We start from the raw sequence: 20,105 nt of genomic DNA, 5'->3' as shown, positions 1-20,105 counted from the left end.
TGGCCATTCCACAGGCCAAGATACAAGGTTACAAAGGGTGATCGATACCGCCCTCTAGCTGGAGGCGGCCGGTATTGCACTTTGGCGACCTCAGACTCATTCCCTATGGTAACACCAATGTCTCTGGATGAATAATGAAAATACAAAAATATCGAATAAAAGACCAAAACCCGAGAAATATCAGGTCTGGCGCCCAATGCATGGCAAGTTAAGCCAACTTATCTCGGGTTTGGCCTCCATTGAGTTAATGTCTACTACATAGTATATACTATGGTTTACCTTGTATACTCTAATGTCAACTACATAGTGTATACTACGTCCTTCATGGTGTACTTACCTGGCCCCAGGACCAGCAAAGGAAAAGAGGTTATTGGAGGAGAGAGGAGGCGAGGGGGAGGAGTGTGGAGGGGGAGGAGCAGTGGTCTTGCTGTGCAGGTTACCATATAAGGTAAAAGGAGGTGGGGTGTAAGAGGATGTGAATGATTGACTGGCTGAAGAGTCCAACCAGTGGTTGTTGACTTGCAGGCCTGGAAGTGAGAGGAGGGGGGGCGGGTTAAATCCAACCTACATAAATGGTAAATGGCTGCATTTATATAGCACTTTTATCCAAAGCGCTTTACAATTTGTTCCTCACATTTTACCCATTCACTCACACATTCACACACCAACGGAGGAGGCAACTATGCAAGGTGCCAACCTGCTCATCAGTAGCAATTAGGGGTTAAGTGTCTTGCTCAAGGACACTTCGATATGCTGCCCGGGAGGAGTGGGAATCAAACCGGGAACCTCCAGATTACAAGGCGACTGCTCTACCCCCTGAGCCACTGTCTCCCCACATACACATCCTATACACTACTACCCTCCTTCAGATGTAGCGTTCAATCCTACCTACATACACATCCTATACACTACTACCCTCCTTCACATGTAGGGTTCAATCCTACCTACATACACATGTGTGTGTGTGTGTGTGCTATGTGTGAGGAGGTAGTGTGACTGACAGTGTGTGAGACCAACAGACATGCAGACAGACAGACAGACAGACAGACCAACAGACAGGATAGACAGATAGACAGATAGACAGACAGACAGACAGACATGCACACAAGTTAGACAGACAGACAGACACACAAGTTAGACATAAAGACAGACCGACACATAAGTTAGACAGACAGACAGACAGACAGACAGACAGACAGACAGACAGACAGACAGACAGACAGACAGACAGACAGACAGACAGACAGGTAGGTTAGGCAGTACCTGAGCTATATGTGTTGAGGAGTGAGGTCTGGTTCTTGTCTGAGCTGGTCTTGGTGACACAGACAAACCAGTGGCTACTGGTCTCCCAGTCTGGTTTGTGCGACTGGACCTCGAGACATACTGGTCTGATCTGGAAGAGAGCAAGATAATCAAGTCAGTGAATCGAAAGTCTTCTTTTTTTTTTATCAACTTTTTCTCCCATTTTCTATTTTTCTCCCATCCCAATTTCGTATCGTCCAATTCTACCCTCCCCTGTCTCGAACGCTGTTAGGCCATGCCTCCCACAAGCCGGCTGCAATGTGGACTAAGCCTTACATCACGTGTCCCCTCCGGTACTCGAGGAAGCAGCAGTCGCATCTTTTCACCTGCACAGCGCGATCTCTCAGCGTAGGGGGTCTGCGTTTGGAGGGCACGCCGCCCCCGTCGCTTCCTGATTCTGCTGCGCAGGCGCACCAACCGACCTGTAGGAGTCGCTGTCCACAACGTCCGATCCCCACCCATCAGCTTCCCACCCCCTAATACTGCCAATTGTATTAGTATGAACGACCAGCCAAGCTGATAGCAATGCGGAGAGCTGGGCTCGAACCCAGCGTCTCCTGCATTGGTGGTGAGCGCCTTGCCCACTGCACCACCTAGCCGCCCCGAATCGAAAGTCTTCTGAAGTAAACATTTTTATAACTTTTCCTCAAATAAACGAATAAAAGATCAGTCTGACGTACTGGTGAGCAACACCGGCGCTCCCCAAGGAACTGTGCAGTCACCCTTCCTCTTCACCCTCTATACCTCAGACTTCTGCCACAACTCAAGCGGGTGCCACCTGCAGAAGTTCTCTGACGACTCCTCCATCGTAAGCTACATCACCAACGGCGATGAGGAGGAGTATAGAGCCCTGGTGGAGAGCTTTGTGGGGTGGAGCGACAGCAACCACCTCCAACTCAACACCAGTAAGACCAAGGAGCTGGTGGTGGACTTTCGGAGGGGCAAGAAGAGGCCCCCCTCGATTCCCATCACCATCCGAGGGGAGGAGGTGGAGGTGGTGGAGTCAGTTCCTTGGGGTACACCTGAACAATAAACTGGACTGGTCGGACAACACAGAGGCCCTCTACAGGAAGGGACAGAGCAGGCTGTTCTTCCTGAAGAGACTCAGGTCCTTCAATGTTTGCAATAGACTGCTGCAATCATTCTAACAGTCTGTAGTGGCCAGCGTCCTCTTCTATGCTGTGGCATGCTGGGGGGGCTACATCAACTCGAGGGACACCAACAAACTGAACAAGCTGGTGAGGAAGGCTAGCTCCGTGGTGGGAGTCGAGCTGGTCAGACTAGAGATGGTGGCAGAGAGGGGGATGAGAAGGAAGCTTGCTGCTATCCTGGAGAATCCCTCCCACCCCCTCTATGACGAGCTAGTCAAGAAGAAAAGCACATTCAGTCACAGACTCATACCCCCCCCCGACACTCAACCAACCGCCTCGGCCAGTCCTTCATACCAGCGGCCATCAGGCTCCACAACAGTGGGCAGGGACTGCTGCCAGACATCCAACTACAACTACTAGGAACCTAAAAAGGACAATAACACTACCTTATGCATACTGCACCTTATGTGAATACTGTATATTTCAGTGAGTTAGTTAGTTAATTATATTGACTTGTTATATTGTTTACACTGCTTGTTTTTACTACCTGTACCTCCCCTCCCTCTCCCCGGTGCTGCTATGATGCCTGAATTTCCCCAAGGGGATCAATAAAGGAATATCTTATCTTATTTTTATCTATCTTATCTTATGTTCACTGTTTAAAATAGAGAATTAAAACATGTCTCCTTTTCTATTTCTTATTGTTTGTTTATGCTTGGATGACTGATTTGTTTCCTGCATTCAACAAGCACAGAAAAATGCTTTATTGCATTTAGTCAAATGACTTTTCACTACAGGCTGAAACCACCAGCGAAGACCTCTGATCTGATAGATAGAAGAGGTGACCTCTTGGTTGGGTCAGAGAGGTTCTGGTCTGATAGATAGAAGAGGTGACCTCTTGGTTGGGTCAGAGAGGTTCTGGTCTGATAGATAGAAGAGGTGACCTCTTGGTTGGGTCAGAGAGGTTCTGGTCTGATAGATAGAAGAGGTGACCTCTTGGTTGGGTCAGAGAGGTTCTGGTCTGATAGATAGAAGAGGTGACCTCTTGGTTGGGTCAGAGAGGTTCTGGTCTGATAGATAGAAGAGGTGACCTCTTGGTTGGGTCAGAGAGGTTCTGGTCTGATAGATAGAAGGGATGACCTCTGACCTCCGGGTCCAGTCCAAGCTGTTCTGGTTCAGAGGTCTTCAGACCAGGTGAGATCCAATCAGATGCTTCTGAACACCCTGACATCTTGATGTCCCTTCCTCACCGGAGGGGAGGGCAGGGGATGAGAGGAGATAGAGGAGAGGAGAGGAAAATAAAGGAAAGGAGATGAGGAGAAGAAAAAGAGAGGAGGGGAGAAGAGAAGAGGAGAGGAAAAGAGAGAAGAGAGCAGAGGAGATGAAGAAGAGAGGAGAGGAGATGAGGGGAGCGATGAGGAGAGGTATGTGGGGAGGAGAAGAGAGAGATGATGAGATGAGAAGAGATGAGAGGGGATGGGAGGAGAGGAGATATGAGGAGATCAGAGAGATGAGAAGAGAAGAGAAGATAGGAACTTTTTTTCCTTATTAAACACACCAATCTGGCTTTTTAAATTCATTACAAAAAGAAGATTTCTCATTCCACTGGCTAGAAAATGTAGATATGAGTGATCATAGTAGATTTGTTTGGAAAGACTATAAAAATTATATACACCATAATAATACATAATATATAATAGCTGTACAGTTAGATTATAATCTATTATATCTATAGTTAGATTATAATGTAATATGCACCATAATAATACATCATCTATTATATCTGTACAGTTAGATTATAATGTAATATGCACCATAATAATACATCATCTATTATATCTGTACAGTTAGATTATAATGTAATATGCACCATAATAATACATCATCTATTATATCTGTACAGTTCGATTATAATGTCATATACACCATAATAATACATAATCTATTATAGCTGTACAGTTAGATTATAATGTCATATGCACCATAATAATACATCATCTATTATATCTGTACAGTTAGATTATAATGTCATATACACCATAATAATACATTATCTATTATAGCTGTACAGTTTAATTATAATAGCATATTAATAACACATAATCTATTATAGCTGTGCAGTTTGATTATAATGGCATATTAATAACACATAATATATTATAGCTGTACAGTTTGATTATGTCATATACACCATAATAATACATAATCTATTATAGCTGTAGTTTGATTATGTCATATACACCATAATAATACATAATATATTATAGCTGTAGTTTGAAAAAAGTATTATCACATATTCTCATAAAATATTCTTATACAAGATTCTCATAGAAGCTTCTGAAAGATTAAAATATTAGAAAACTGTTATTTCTTTGTGAAACATCTTGTAAGCCTCGTGTTTTCAAGAAGTGTCATATTATTATTATTATATTATTATTAGACATATTATAATGATGATAAAATACACTATAACTCACAGTCTGAGGAAGATGAGGAGAAACGGGTGACTTCAGCAAGAGAAAGAGACAATAGAAAGGTCATCCGAGTTACACTAGTTAAGAGAAAAGGAGGAGAGGAAGTGTGGGTGGGTCTGGGTGTAGTGGGTCTGGGTGTAGTGGGCGGGGTCTGGGCTGGGTGTGTTCTATTCTATAACGGTTCATTCATGTTTCATCTGCCTGGACATGCACTTGCACATGCAGGGGTTAAACTGGGCTTTAATGGCAAAAGTCATGTAACACATTATCTTACTAAAGTGACATGTAACACATTATCTCACTAAAGTGACATGTAACACATTATCTTACTAAAGTGACATGTAACACATTATCTCACTAAAGTGACATGTAACACATTATCTCACTAAAGTGACATGTAACACATTATCTTACTAAAGTGACATGTAACACATTCTCTCACTGAAGTGACATGTAACACATTATCTCACTAAAGTGACATGTAACACATTATCTTACTAAAGTGACATGTAACACATTATCTTACTAAAGTGACATGTAACACATTATCTCACTGAAGTGACATGTAACACATTCTCTTACTAAAGTGACATGTAACACATTATCTTACTAAAGTGTCATGTAACACATTCTCTCACTGACGTGACATGTAACACATTATCTTACTAAAGTGTCATGTAACACATTCTCTTGTAACACATTCTCTTACTAAAGTGTCATGTAACACATTCTCTTACTAAAGTGTCATGTAACACATTCTCTTACTAAAGTGTCATGTAACACATTCTCTTACTAAAGTGTCATGTAACACATTTTCTTACTGAAGTGTTGTGTAACACATTATATTATGCATGGTACCAGGTAGGACCTACAGCATGGTACCAGGTAGGACCTACAGCATGGTACCAGGTAGGACATACAGCATGGTACCAGGTAGGACATACAGCATGGTACCAGGTAGGACATACAGCATGGTACCAGGTAGGACATACAGCATGGTACCAGGTAGGACATACAGCATGGTACCAGGTAGGACATACAGCATGGTACCAGGTAGGACCTACAGCATGGTACCAGGTAGGACATACAGCATGGTACCAGGTAGGACCTACAGCATGGTACCAGGTAGGACCTACAGCATGGTACCAGGTAGGACCTACAGCATGGTACCAGGTAGGACCTACAGCATGGTACCAGGTAGGACCTACAGCATGGTACCAGGTAGGACCTACAGCATGGTACCAGGTAGGACCTACAGCATGGTACCAGGTAGGCTGTATGGAGATAATGCACTCAGCAGTTGAATTGAAGGCGACAGGAATGCAAATCTACAGAGAACCACAGCTTGCTAGAAGCTCAGCCAGTCATACGCTAACAGAATAGATTAGAGTCAAGTAGAGTTTGGGGTGTGAAGGTTCATTTGTTAATCAAAGTATTCTGGAGATTACCATCCTTCTCTGCCTGCTGTCTAGAATCTCCCTGGTGGGGTGGAGCTAACAGCTAACGTGGTGGTGATGAAGATTAATCTTTTTTAGATTCTATTTTGAATTTTTTATGTTAAACAATTATTGTGAAGCAGTGAAATAGCAACTGTAAAACATGATCACAGTCATACTGTGGATGAAGCCTGGGCAGCTCCTAGCGGTCAACAGTGTCATACTGTGGTTGTACTGGGCAGCTCCTAGCGGTCAACAGTATCAGACTGTGGTTGTACTGGGCAGCTCCTAGTGGTCAACAGTGTCGGACTGTGGTTGTACTGGGCAGCTCCTAGCGGTCAACAGTGTCAGACTGTGGTTGTACAGGGCAGCTCCTAGCGGTCAACAGTGTCAGACTGTGGTTGTACTGGGCAGCTCCTAGCGGTCAACAGTGTCAGGCTGTGGTTGTACAGGGCAGCTCCTAGCGGTCAACAGTGTCAGGCTGTGGTTGTACAGGGCAGCTCCTAGCGGTCAACAGTGTCAGACTGTGGTTGTACAGGGCAGCTCCTAGTGGTCAACAGTGTCAGACTGTGGTTGTACAGGGCAGCTCCTAGCGGTCAACAGTGTCAGACTGTGGTTGTACTGGGCAGCTCCTAGCGGTCAACAGTGTCAGACTGTGGTTGTACAGGGCAGCTCCTAGTGGTCAACAGTGTCGGACTGTGGTTGTACTGGGCAGCTCCTAGTGGTCAACAGTGTCAGACTGTGGTTTTACTGGACAGCCAAGTTGGCAGGTTGAATGTCTGAAAATGAATCCGATATCAATCAGATAAAATTCTCAGGAAGTACAATTGTGGTGCAGCCGAATCATAAAGGTTTTGCATAATATGGAAACAGAGGCAGTTTCTTGATCTGGCTTCTATCAACGCAGCACTTAACTTACTACAATTCCATGTTAGATGTGTAATTGCTGATGATAGAAGATTCATGTACCTTTTTTAACCTTACCGTTAATGAATTGGCACACACACACATTAATTAAAATAGTATAACTATATACCTATAGTTCTGTGGCTTGAGTGTTTTCACACCTATAGTTCAGTAGATTAAATGTTTTCACACCTATAGTTCAGTAGATTCAATGTTTTCACACCTATAGTCCAGTAGATTCAATGTTTTCACACCTATAGTCCAGTAGATTCAATGTTTTCACACCTATAGTCCAGTAGATTCTATGTTTTCACACCTATAGTTCAGTACTCAGTGTTTTCACAGCTATAGTTCAGTAATAATAATAATAAACTTTATTTGTATAGCACCTTTCATACAGAAACTGCAGCTCAAAGTGCTTCACAACTGAAAAAAGACATGCATATAAAGTGCAGACATATAAAACCACAGTTTTTCACATTAGGATCTAACATCCCAACAGGCCACCTTGTTTATAGTTTGATTCAGTTTTAAATAGACAATAATAAAAAATAGTAAGATAGAATAGACAGAGTAAAATAGTGCACATAAAGTGCAGACATATAAAATCAGTTCTTTACAGTGCAATAAAATAGTTCTGGATTACTGTTTAACCGTTTACTGTTTAAGTCGTCTTTACCTTCTCTGTTTGATATATCCACGGTTTAAAACTTGACAGTCTTCCCTCCTGTTTGTTACTCACTTTGACCCTTCGAACCTCCCACTCAGGACAAACCTCCCTCTCAGGGCGCAGTTCCCTCTCTCATGGCACAGTTCGAGGCCTGGGTCCTGCACAGTTTTAAAGCCTGACAGTCTTTCTTGTTTGATACCCACAGTAACCTTCCTAGCGCTAAATCGGCGTCGACGCTGGGAAGAGGCGTTGCTGTCATGCAAATTTCTAGTATTCAGTCACTGTGGCTCCAATCAGCGATTGTTTGGTACCGCTGAAAAGCAGTGACTTGTGCCTTTAAATCTTTTTTTATCCACTTTTTCTCCCCATTTTCTATTTTTCTCCCATCCCAATTTCGTGTATCCAATTCTTCCCTCCCCTGTCTTGAACGTTGCTAGACTATGCCTCCCACATGTCGGTTGTAGTGAGGACAGAAGCCTTGCATCACGTGTCCCCTCCGGTACACGAGGAGGCAGCCTGTCACATCTTTTCGCCGCAGCAGCTCGAACTCTCAGTGGCGAGGAGTAGCGTGTGGGAGGCTCACGCTGCCCCCGTCACTTCCTGCTTCCGTCGCACCGGCATAACCAAACCGACCTGTAGGAGTCGCTGTCCACAACGTCAAATCCCCACCCACCGGCTTTCCCACCCTCTAACACTTGCCAATTGTGTTAGTATGAACGACCGGCCAGCCGGTAGCAACGCCGAGAGCTGGGCTCAAACCCAACGTCTCCTGCGTTAGAGGCGAGCGCCTTGCCCACTGCGCCAATCAGCCGCCCTACTTGTGCCTTTTTTTTCTAAATCCGAACGATGCCTCGACCTGATTGGTTTAATACCTGACAGTTTTGAACCTGTAATAAAGAGTAATAGACGGAGTAAAGTACTCAGTGTTTTCACAGCTATAGTTCAGTACTCAGTGTTTTCACAGCTATAGTTCAGTACTCAGTGTTTTCACAGCTATAGTTCAGTACTCAGTGTTTTCACAGCTATAGTTCAGTACTCAGTGTTTTCACAGCTATAGTTCAGTACTCAGTGTTTTCACACCTATAGTTCAGTACTCAGTGTTTTCACAGCTATAGTTCAGTACTCAGTGTTTTCACAGCTATAGTTCAGTACTCAGTATTTTCACAGCTATAGTTCAGTACTCAGTGTTTTCACACCTATAGTTCAGTAAACTGTGTTTTCACACCTATAGTTCAGTACTCAGTATTTTCACAGCTATAGTTCAGTACTCAGTGTTTTCACACCTATAGTTCAGTAAACTGTGTTTTCACACCTATAGTTCAGTACTCAGTGTTTTCACAGCTATAGTTCAGTACTCAGTATTTTCACAGCTATAGTTCAGTACTCAGTGTTTTCACAGCTATAGTTCAGTACTCAATGTTTTCACACCTATAGTTCAGTAAACTGTGTTTTCACACCTATAGTTCAGTACTCAGTATTTTCACACCTATAGTTCAGTACTCAGTGTTTTCACAGCTATAGTTCAGTAGACTCAGTGTTTTCACACCTATAGTTCAGTAGACTCAATGTTTTCACATATAGTTCAATAGACTCAAACTCAGAACCCATATTTATTATTGCTTTACAGACTTTAATGGATTATGAAGGAGTTTTCTTCTGACAGGAAAGAAACAGAGCAGTTTTATGGAATGTTACACACCTTTATAATTCAGTCAGTCAGTAAACCAGTCAGTTGTCATGGTTACAGACAGGAGGCGTAGGTGTGTAGCAGTGCGGGGTCGACCAGGCTGTGTTGCAGGGGCAGGTCTACTGTGTACTTTGTGGGGGGGCTCTGCAGACGCTGGTGGGGGGGGCGACCCCCTCTCTCAGGAATGGGCAGCTCTGAGTGATGGGCCGGGAGAGGAGAAGAGAAGAAGTATGGATGAAGGAGAGCCTAGAGAGAGAGAGAGAGAGAGAGAGAGAGAGAGACAGAAAGAGACAGAGAAACACAGAGAGAGATAGACAGGGGGAAAGAGGCAGGCAGAGAGAGAGGGGGGAGACAGAGAGAGATAGAGAGACAGAGACACAGAGAGAGGGAGACAGAGAGAGAGACAGACAGAGAGAGAGGGGGGACAGACAGAGAGAGTGGGGGGGATAGACATAGAGGGAGATATAGATATATATATAAAGAGGGAGAGAGAGAGAAAGAGATGGAGGGAGAGAGAAAGAGTGCACAGGAGAGGGGTGAGTATATGATTCTGTGTGTATATAGGTATATTGCACGCAAGACAATCGGGTCTAGCCTGCCAGCTCTAGAAGAGATCTATGGTGCCAGGCTGCTTTCCCCTGCCTCTGGCATTATCAACGACCCCTCTGGTCAACCAGCCGCAGGCCTCTTTGTCCCCATCCCCTCGGGCAGACGTTACCGCTCTATCACATGCTCTACCTCTCGGTTTACAAAGAGCTTTTTCCCCAGTGCTGTGCGGAGCCTGAATGACTCCAAAGGCTAGTTTTGTATTTTATCCTATTTTTCCTCTGTGTTTTTACTAGTGTTATTAGTCAGGTTTGTGGAAGTGCTGTTTTAACTATGATATGCACTTTTATGGGATGTTCGATATCAATTTGAGCATTTGTCCTTTTATATACTGTCTGTGTTTTTACATATTTTTCCTGTACTGTTTACTGTTTACACAGTGTTTGCTCATGTACCTGTATTCCAATGTGGATTCGTCCATACATGGCAATACAAATCTTTGACTTTGACTTTGATACTGTCTCTGTGTTCCTGTTTGCGGACGACTCAGCCCTGCTGGTCTCTGACAAGAACAAGTTACAGGTTGAAAAAACCCTCAGCTCGGAACTAGGCAGAATCTGCATATGGCTCGCTGATAACAAACTATCATTACACATGGGCAAAACAGAGTCCATTCTCTTCGGTTCAAATAACAAACTCAGCAAGACCGACGGCTTCTCAGTTACAGTGGGTGACAATATTGTCACAAGGAAAGATGAAATTACCTACCTGGGTTCCATCCTAGAGGCTAATCTCTCCTGTGACAAAATGGCATCCAATGTAATAAAAAAAGTCAACCAACAAACTCGATTCTTGTACCGGATCTCCTCTCTGGTAAACAAGAACACCCTGAAGACTCTGGCAGGAGCACTCATTCAGGGTTACTACGACTATGCTTGCACCTCATGGTACCAAAGCACCTCAAAGGCGCTAAAAACAAAATTACAAACATCTCAAAACAAACTGGTCAGACTACTGCTTGACCTTACTCCTAGAACCCACCTCACCCCTGCCCACTTTGACAACCTAGGATGGCTTAGAGTAGACGACAGAGTACAACAACTTGCAATGGGCCTGGTCTACAAGATACACTACACGACCAAGGTACCCATGTACATGTCAAAATACTTCCCAAAGGTCAGTGAATACCACGATCACAACACCAGAGGGAGCTCCACAAATCATGTTAAACCCAGATTCGGCTCAAATAAGGGACTAAACACGTTTCGCAATTATGCCACATCAATGTGGAACGCCCTACCCAAAGCTGTAAAGGAATGTGGATCACTACCCACTTTCAAAACCTCTCTCAAGGGACACCTACGGGAGACTGCAATTCAACACTGGCCCCTGTAAATATCCTAACCCAACCCCCTCCAATGTACAGTCATTTACCTAGTATGGTTTTGTCAATAGTTCAATGTACAATTGTGTTTGTTTGTACAGTGTCTCCCCCCCCCCCCTCAATGTACAGTGTTACTTGTTTATACAGTGTGCCCCCCGCCCCCCCCCCCCCCCAACCACCTCCAATGTAAATTACCCAGTATGGTTGTCAATATCCCAATGTACCCAACCCCCCCCACCCAACCTCCTCCAATGTACAGTTTCTACGTCAAATGTATATACTCCCTTTTCTTGACTCCTTCTGTATCACAAACAGTACTGTATTTGCAAATCTGGTATGTCATAAATGTATAGATGTAGCAGTACTGACTATCTGTATGTCATGTATGTCATATATGTCTATATGAATTGAAAATGGGGGACCCTGATGGAAACAAGACAAACGTCTTTCTCAGGTCTGCATCCCCTTAACAATTGTATGTATTGAGCCGTACTGTATTGTACCCATTCTGCAATCTGTTAAATAAAGTTTTCATTCATTCATTCATTCATTCATTCTGTGTGTGTGTTACCTTGCTAGCTGAGCAGCGTTGTTTGGAGGGGTAAACCAGGAAGTTGTAGAGCAGGTCTAGGGCCTGAGGGGAGGAGTCGGGGACAATGTGATCCAATGGGATGGCAGGATTCTCCTTAAAGGTAATTTTATTATAGTCTGGCAGATCAACCATCTCCTACAAATGCACAGGGAGGGAGGGAGGGAGAGAGGGAGAGAGGGAGAGAGAGAGAGAGAGAAACTAGTTTAGAGTATGCAGAGTGTAGTTTAGAACGGTAGTTCTCTGGTGAGCCATGATATCTGTTCAAGGCTGCCGCCACAATCTGCTCATTTCACATTCTAATTATACATTTTACCACACAGCTGATAAAAACCTGATTCAATACGTGTAAAGGTACACGTATCCGTACCGAACCGAACCGCTTCAGTGTGTACCGTACCGTACCGAACGGCTGTGTAGTGTACCGAACGAATACAGCGGTATGTTAACCACTAGCGACCGCCCACCGGGGGCTGTTTTTTTTTCTTCACAATCTAATATAATTTCGATGATTAATTTCAATATAGAATATTCGTTGACAGCCCTACAAGTACAATTCGTTACTGCACACTACATCACCCCTGAGTGGAACACGGAAAGCCAAACTGTCCCCCACTGTAACGAAAACCCGTACCGAACCGTGACTTCAAACCCGAGGTACGTACGGAACCGTGGTTCTTGTGTACCGTTACACCCCTACTCGCTACTGAATGCTTCATTGCGTTGCAAAGATAGTTTCGTCTTCGTCAAGCGCAGACAGGCAACAGTGTCTCACCGGCCACACGTCCTGGTTGGGGGTTCCCAGCACTCTGAGGACGCAGCACAGCTGTTCAATGTCATTCTCCCCGGGGAACAGAGGGGAGGAGTTTAGCAGCTCACCAAATATACAGCCCACCGCCCTGCACACACACACACACACACACACACACATAATGTCAGGCACTGGATATCTACAACACAAAGCCAGTTACACAGCTGTGATTCTGCTGTCAGCTCCCCCTGCTGATCACGGAGTCAAACTACAGCTCCACTCTCTCTCTCTCTCACTCTCTCTCTCTCTCTCTCTCTCTATAATACAGGAATTGTTATTTTTGACATAGGATAATATAAGGAAGTTTGGTGTGTGGATATATGGAAAATGAGAGCTAGCATGGAGGGGGTGGTTCTGGGACGCTGGAACTAACTGTTGAGCCTTCCTATCTATCTCCATGTTGGGTTGTGGCCATTGGAGGCCATGTGGGTAGGGTTAGGGTATGTAGCATCCAGCGGTGCGTTCCTCATATCAACTCTGATTGCATGCACGCTAATGACGCCACATGCACACGCGCGCTCCCGCGCATAAATGTTCCCTCGCTTAAGCACAGACTAAAGACAGTGCCTAATTGCCTCTACGAATGGCCGGCGCTATTGATATGCAAAGTAGCCCAGGTGGGTACTTATAGCGAGTTGGCGAGTGCAGCGCATTCCTGTGTGCACGCGCGTGCCGTGCATGTGCGTGCACGCGCTTCTGCTCAAATCTTTGGGTGCACGGAGTGCAATCCCGTCCCATGAAGAACGCATCCCTGGTAGCATCAGCATTGGGATCTCACATTTTAACCTTTTCCTCCTGCACCCACACCCCTTACCCTAAACCAGGTTTGTATCCTATTTAATATGACTAGTATATTATATTATTTATTTAGTATTAGTATTTAATATGACTATTATTAGTAATAGTATTTAATATGACTAGTATTAGTGATAGTATTTATTTAGTATTAGTATTTAATTACTATATTGGTGATAGTATTTATTTAGTATTAGTATTTAATATAAATTAAAAGTTAGTTCTCACCACAGATCTACACCCTCGTCATATTTCCTCGCTCCATACAGCAGCTCAGGAGCTCTGTACCACCTGTAAACAAGCACAAACACACACAGAGGCAAATTATTGTATGACTGTGTGTGTGCGTGCGTGCGTGCGTGCGTGTGTGTGTCACATGGTTCTCTATTCTAAGTAAACTTGCTCATCTTGACTCATTGACAGACACTGGAATTAATTCATTCAAATGGAGAATGAATGACGGACAGTAACAGACTGTTGGCTCACACTTGAGAGTTCATACTGAACTTGTTAGATCTGCCTTTGACTTCTGTGCTCTTGCATCGTGGAACGCCCTGTAGGGGACATTGAAATTAGCTGCACTAGTGTCCATGGATCGATTTAGAGCACTGGTGACCAAGCACGAGTCAACCATGAAAATAGGAAACATCTCCTTGACGATATACCCAGCGATGAGCTTCTTCGACCTTCTCGACTCACGGGTGTTTGCCCTGATCTTAGATCCAGTTTCTGTTGTTTCGCTGGAGTACATCCATCACTGGCACTGGTAGAGGCTTCCCTGTCAGCGTCTGTTTTTTATCCGTCAAGTTTCACATTGTCATGCTGCCTTGTCAGATGCTTCATCAAATCAGATGTCCTATTTTTCGCGATTGCTAACTTTTTGCTCCCCCAATAGTTCACAACAGAAAGCTATTGAAGGCGTACCGTTACTTCTCTCCCTCACCCTCCACGCTGCTTTTTTACTAGTAGCCGACGTGACCTCACTCTGACCTGCCAGCTCGCGCACACATGCCATCTACAAACGTAATCTAGCGCTATATGAGGACAAAAAAAAACACATTGCATTCTGGCAGCCATGTAACGCAGAAACACAGCATAGATTAGTAACTGTAATCTAATTATAATTTTGGAAATTGTTACTTACTTACTTACTTACTTACTTTACTCGTTACAATGCTCGATATTGGCTTTTTTACCGATACCGATATACCGATATTGTCCAACTCTTAATTTCCGATACCGATATCAACCGATACCGATATATGCAGGGTTCCCCCCCCCCAAAAAACAGAATAATTTCAGGTAATTAACATTACATATCTCTTGTTGTGGAATTAACACAACATTGTGCATACTTTTGACAATAAATAAAATCAGAATTTGTTCTTACTTGCTTGCCTGGGTAAATAAAGGTTATAGAAATGTAAAAAACCGATACCGATATTTTCCGATATCACATTTTAATGCCAATATCGGCAGATAATATCGGACATCCCTAACAGTAATGCATTACTGCCCAACACTGCAAGCAGGTCACCACGATGTGTAATTGTTTTTAGATTCTGTCCGAGTGTGTAACATTTTAAAAGTCATCTATTTTTCTATTCTTATAGTACAGTTTTATTTATTTTTATTACAATTGTTTTAGTTTTCTCTTCCTTGTACTTTGTATAGTGATTGATAATTGATAAATGAGGGTAAAGGTGTAGAGATTCAGCATTTTCAGCAGTTTATAAAAAAAATATTTATAATAAACATAATTATACAAATTGTTGTTCAATATAGAACATTTGTGAGGGTTTAAACTCCATCTGGAGGGAATCTTGTAATCCTGTAAGTCAATAGACATCTCATGCCTATGGCAGAAATTAATGTTCTTTCCCTTCCCTGTTCACCAGTACTTGTGTCCTTGATGCTGCACGTGGGGTTAATGGGGAAATTGTGTTTCATCAAAAGATAAGCTAATTTTGGCTAAAGGTTTTCCCTTTTTTTAAAGATTCAAAACCCCCAGCCTTATCAGAGAGAAATGTATATTAGAAGGCTTTGTTCACGGGACAGCAGCATTAACCACAGATGAAGCTAGGAGCGACCTAGTAATAGTCTATTCATTTTCCTAGAACTGCAGCAAAGACTGGAGACCCGGGAGCTGTCCGAAAAGATGCCACCTGTGAGAGGTCTATAGTGAGAGGTCTATAGTGAGAGGTCTATAGTGAAAGGTCTATAGAGAAAGGTCTACAGTGGGAGGTCTATAGGGAGAGGTCTATAGTGAGAGGTCTATAGGGAGAGGTCTATAGGGAGAGGTCTACAGTGGGAGGTCTACGGTGAGAGGTCTATAGTGAGAGGTCTATAGTGAGAGGTCTATAGTGAGAGGTCTATAGTGAGAGGTCTATAGTGAGAGGTCTATAGTGAGAGGTCTATAGTGAGAGGTCTATAGTGAGAGGTCTATGGTGAGAGGTCTATAGTGAGAGGTCTATAGTGAGAGGTCTATAGTGAGAGGTCTATAGTGAGAGGTCTATAGTGAGAGGTCTATAGTGAGAGGTCTATAGTGAGAGGTCTATAGTGAGAGGTCTATAGTGAGAGGTCTATAGTGAAAGGTCTATAGTGAGAGGTCTATAGTGAAAGGTCTATAGTGAGAGGTCACCTCTACCTGGTGGCCACTTGGTGGCTGTAGAGTCTCTCTCCCTGCGTAGAGAACAGCCTGGCCAGACCAAAGTCTGCTATCTTCAAGTGACCACTGGAGCTGATCAATAGGTTGGCTGGCTTCAGGTCCTACACACACACACACACACACACACACATGCACGCAATGTATGACATATGACAAATCATCATGTTATATTGATGACAACAAGATTACACACAGTGGCTTTAACTACACCTTAGTACTGATCCAGACATGTCATTATTAATCACTAAACACAGACCCACACCCACACACCACTCTCTCTACCCACCCGGTGCATGATGCTGTTGTGGTGGAGGAAGGCCACGCCCTTCAACAGCATCATCATGTAACCTTTGACCTGGGAAGGGGTCAGAGGTCGCTGGGAGTTCCTGATGACCTCTGACAGGTCAGAGAGCATGTAGTCAAACACTAGGACAAACCCTGTACCATGAATAAAAACATCCTTTAACTTCACCACCTAGAGAAAAGAGGAGAGATGAGATGAGAGGAGAGAATAGAGAGGAGAGATGATAGAATAGAGGATAGGGGAGGTGAGAATAAAATAGTGGGGAGGAGAGAATAGAGGAGAGGAGATAATAGAGGAAAGGACAGAGGAGAGAATAAAGGAGAGGAGAGAATAGAGTAGAAAATAGAGAGAAGAGAGGAGACAGACAGAGATGCAGTATTATTACTAGAGTGCAGAGTCAGATACTAACAGTATTATACTGCTGCAGTACTAGAGTCCAGAGTCAGATACTAACAGCAGTATACTGCTGCAGTACTAGAGTCCAGAGTCAGATACTAACAGCAGTATACCCTCGCAGTATAGAGTTTAGAGTCATATACTAACAGTATTATACTGCTGTCTGCTGCAGTACTAGAGTCCAGAGTCAGATACTAACAGTATTATACTGCTGCAGTACTAGAGTCTAGAGTGATTGATTGATTGATTGATTGATTGATTGATTGATTGATTGATTGATTGATTGAAAAGTGTATTAACAGATTGCAGAATGGGTACAGTACAGCTCAATACATACAATTGTTAAGGGGATGCAGACCAGAGAAAGACTTTCGTCTTGTTTACATCAGGGTCGCCCATTTTCAATTAATCATAACATATATGACACACACGAGTCGACATACAGATAGACAGTACTGCTACATCTATACATTTATGACATACCAGATTTGCAAATACAGTACTGTTTGTGATACAAAAAGTGTCCAGAAAAAGAGTGTATATACATTTGACGTAGAAACTGTACATTGGAGGAGGTTGGGTAGGTGGGGTGTGGTTGGGTGGGGCTGTACAATGGAGGTTTGATTGATTGATTGATTGAAAAGTTTATTAACAGATTGCAGAATGGGTACAGTACAGTACAGCTCAATACATACAATTGTTAAGGGGATGCAGACCAGAGAAAGACTTTCGTCTTGTTTACATCAGGGTCCCCCATTTTCAATTCATCATAACATATATGACATACATGACATACAGATAGACAGTACTGCTACATCTATACATTTATGACATATCAGATTTGCAAATACAGTACTGTTTGTGATACAAAAGTGTCCAGAAAAAGAGTGTATATACATTTGGCGTAGAAACTGTACATTGGAGGAGGTTGGGTGGGTGGGGTGGGGTTGGGTGGGTGGGTGAGGGCTGTACATTGGAGGTGGGGGGGGGGGGGGGGGTTGGGTAGGGGACACACACACATTTTACACTGTACATTGGAATACTGACAAAGCCTTACTTGGTCATTTACTGTACAACTAGGTTAGGACATTTGTAGGGGCCAGTTTCGAATTACAGTCTCACGTAGGTGTTTTTTGAGAGTGTTTTTGAAAGTGGGTAGTGATTCACATTCCTTTACAGCTTTAGGTAGGGCGTTCCACATTGATGTGGCATAATTGCGAAACGTGTTTAGTCCCTTGTTTGAGCCGAATCTGGGTTTTACATGATTTGTGGAGCTCCCTCTGGTGTTGTGATCGTGGTATTCACTGACCTGGTCATATACCTGGTCATATACTAACAGTATTATACTGCTGCAGTACTAGAGTCCAGAGTCAGATACTAACAGTATTATACTGCTGCAGTACTAGAGTCCAGAGTCAGATACTAACATACTGGTTGTCTTCTATCTCCTGCAGAGCTTTGATCTCTCTGAGAGCCTGGTTGGGAATACCGTCCTCCAACCTTCTCAACGCCACTTTCTTCAGAGCTACTGTCTGCCCTGTCTGAGGAGAGAGAGAGAGAGAGAGAGAGAGAGAGAGAGAGAGAGAGAGAGAGAGAGAGAGAGAGAGAGAGAGAGAGAGAGAGAGAGAGAGAGAGAGAGACATAGTTCACATCCACATGAGGCTGTTTATATTCTATTGACGTTAGATTATATTAGATTAAAATGTATTATCATACAGCACACGTACATTATTACAACGGTCAACGGAAAGGAGTTGGCATCTAACCAGAGTGCAAATGTGTAACAGTAAAGTGCAATAACAATATGCAATGTACATTAAACTATAATGAAAATTAGTACTACTTCCTACTGACTTGTACAAAACTTTGGATAAAAGAGTCAGCTAAATGACAAAATGTAAAGGTAGGTGATAATTGGATTGGATAATGCTAATCAGATGTATGTGTTAGACTCTAGAGTAAACATTAACAATGTTACCTCGATGTGTTTGGCTTTGAACACGATGCCGTGGGCTCCTTCCCCGATGCGACCCAAAATACTGTATTGGTCCATTGAGATATTCTGTCTCGTTTAGTCCTGCTACTAAAATAACGAACTTAATGTTTGTGTGTTTTCTTCCTATTCTAGCTCGTGTCCAGCTGCTAACGTTAGCTAAGACAAATAGTAGCTACATGCTAAGCTAATTATATCATACCGAACCGAACAGACATGTTGTTATATTCTGTGATGTGGTTGCTGAGCTAGTTCAGGTTTGACCCACTAGTTGATGTTAACTCGCTGTGGGTAAAGAGACGCGTATACCTAACGTTATATAATACCAGGTAAGAGACGCCATGTCAGTTTCCATTGGCAACAGCCTGGTCGTCACGTGACCACAACAAACCTCCAGACAGCGGACTCTCTAGCGACACCTATTGTGTGGAGGCAGCATAGCAGCTCAACTGGAGGAATAGGGGAAATGAAGGGTACAATACAAATGCAGAAGCTATGAATGAATGAATGAAAACTTTATTTAACAGATTGCAGAATGGGTACAATACAGTAAGGGAATGCAGACCAGAGAAAGACGTTTGTCTTGTTTACATCAGGGTCCCCCATTTTCAATTCATAGTGACATTTATGACATACACAACATACATGACATTTATGGCATAGGGACATACAGGTATTTAGTACTGTTACATTTGTGACATATACGATATTCAAATATACAGTACTGTTACCCATAGATCCTGACAGAGTATACATATGATGGGGAGGGGACTGTACATTAGGAGGGGGTGGGTGGTATATACATAGGGTGGGGAGAGAATATATACATACGGTGGGGAGGAGACTGTACATTTGGAGGGGGTGGGTGGGTGGGAGAGAAATATACATACGGCGGGGAGAGAATATATACATGCGGTGGGGAGGAGACTGTCTATTAGGAGGGGGTGGAGGTGGGGGGGTTTGGACATTTACGGTGGCCAGTTTAGAATTGCAGCCTCCCGTAGGTGCTCTTTAAGAGCGGTTTTGAATGTGGGTAGGGATTCACATTCCTTT

General features: G+C 43.4%; 1 protein-coding gene across 3 annotated transcripts; it reads right to left on the bottom strand.

Annotated features, from left to right (window-relative positions):
* Positions 1-1,304: 1,304 nt before the first annotated feature.
* cdk20 (cyclin dependent kinase 20) lies at positions 1,305-19,398 on the bottom strand. 3 transcript variants are annotated; one of them, XM_084333198.1, is made up of 9 exons: positions 19,038-19,398; positions 18,487-18,600; positions 16,646-16,834; positions 16,339-16,460; positions 13,920-13,982; positions 12,861-12,984; positions 12,068-12,223; positions 9,579-9,812; positions 1,305-1,393 (listed from the first exon to the last, which is right to left on the bottom strand). In XM_084333198.1, the coding sequence occupies exons 1-8, from the start codon at positions 19,110-19,112 to the stop codon at positions 9,621-9,623; spliced, it is 1,035 nt and encodes a 344-aa protein (XP_084189324.1). In that variant the 5' UTR covers positions 19,113-19,398; the 3' UTR covers positions 1,305-1,393; positions 9,579-9,620. The 3 variants fall into 3 exon arrangements, with proteins under 3 accessions (XP_084189324.1, XP_084189323.1, XP_084189325.1); XM_084333197.1 differs by lacking the exon at positions 1,305-1,393 and having other exon boundaries at positions 9,524-9,812; XM_084333199.1 differs by lacking the exons at positions 1,305-1,393; positions 19,038-19,398 and having other exon boundaries at positions 9,524-9,812; positions 18,491-18,562.
* Between the last annotated feature and the right edge of the window lie 707 nt (positions 19,399-20,105).

This window comes from Notolepis coatsorum (genome assembly GCF_963971535.1).
Source record: "Notolepis coatsorum genome assembly, chromosome: 17".
Classification (NCBI taxonomy): Eukaryota; Metazoa; Chordata; class Actinopteri; order Aulopiformes; family Paralepididae; genus Notolepis; species Notolepis coatsorum.
The sequence above is the reverse complement of the archived record's forward strand: the minus strand, read 5'-3'. Positions and strand labels throughout refer to the sequence as shown.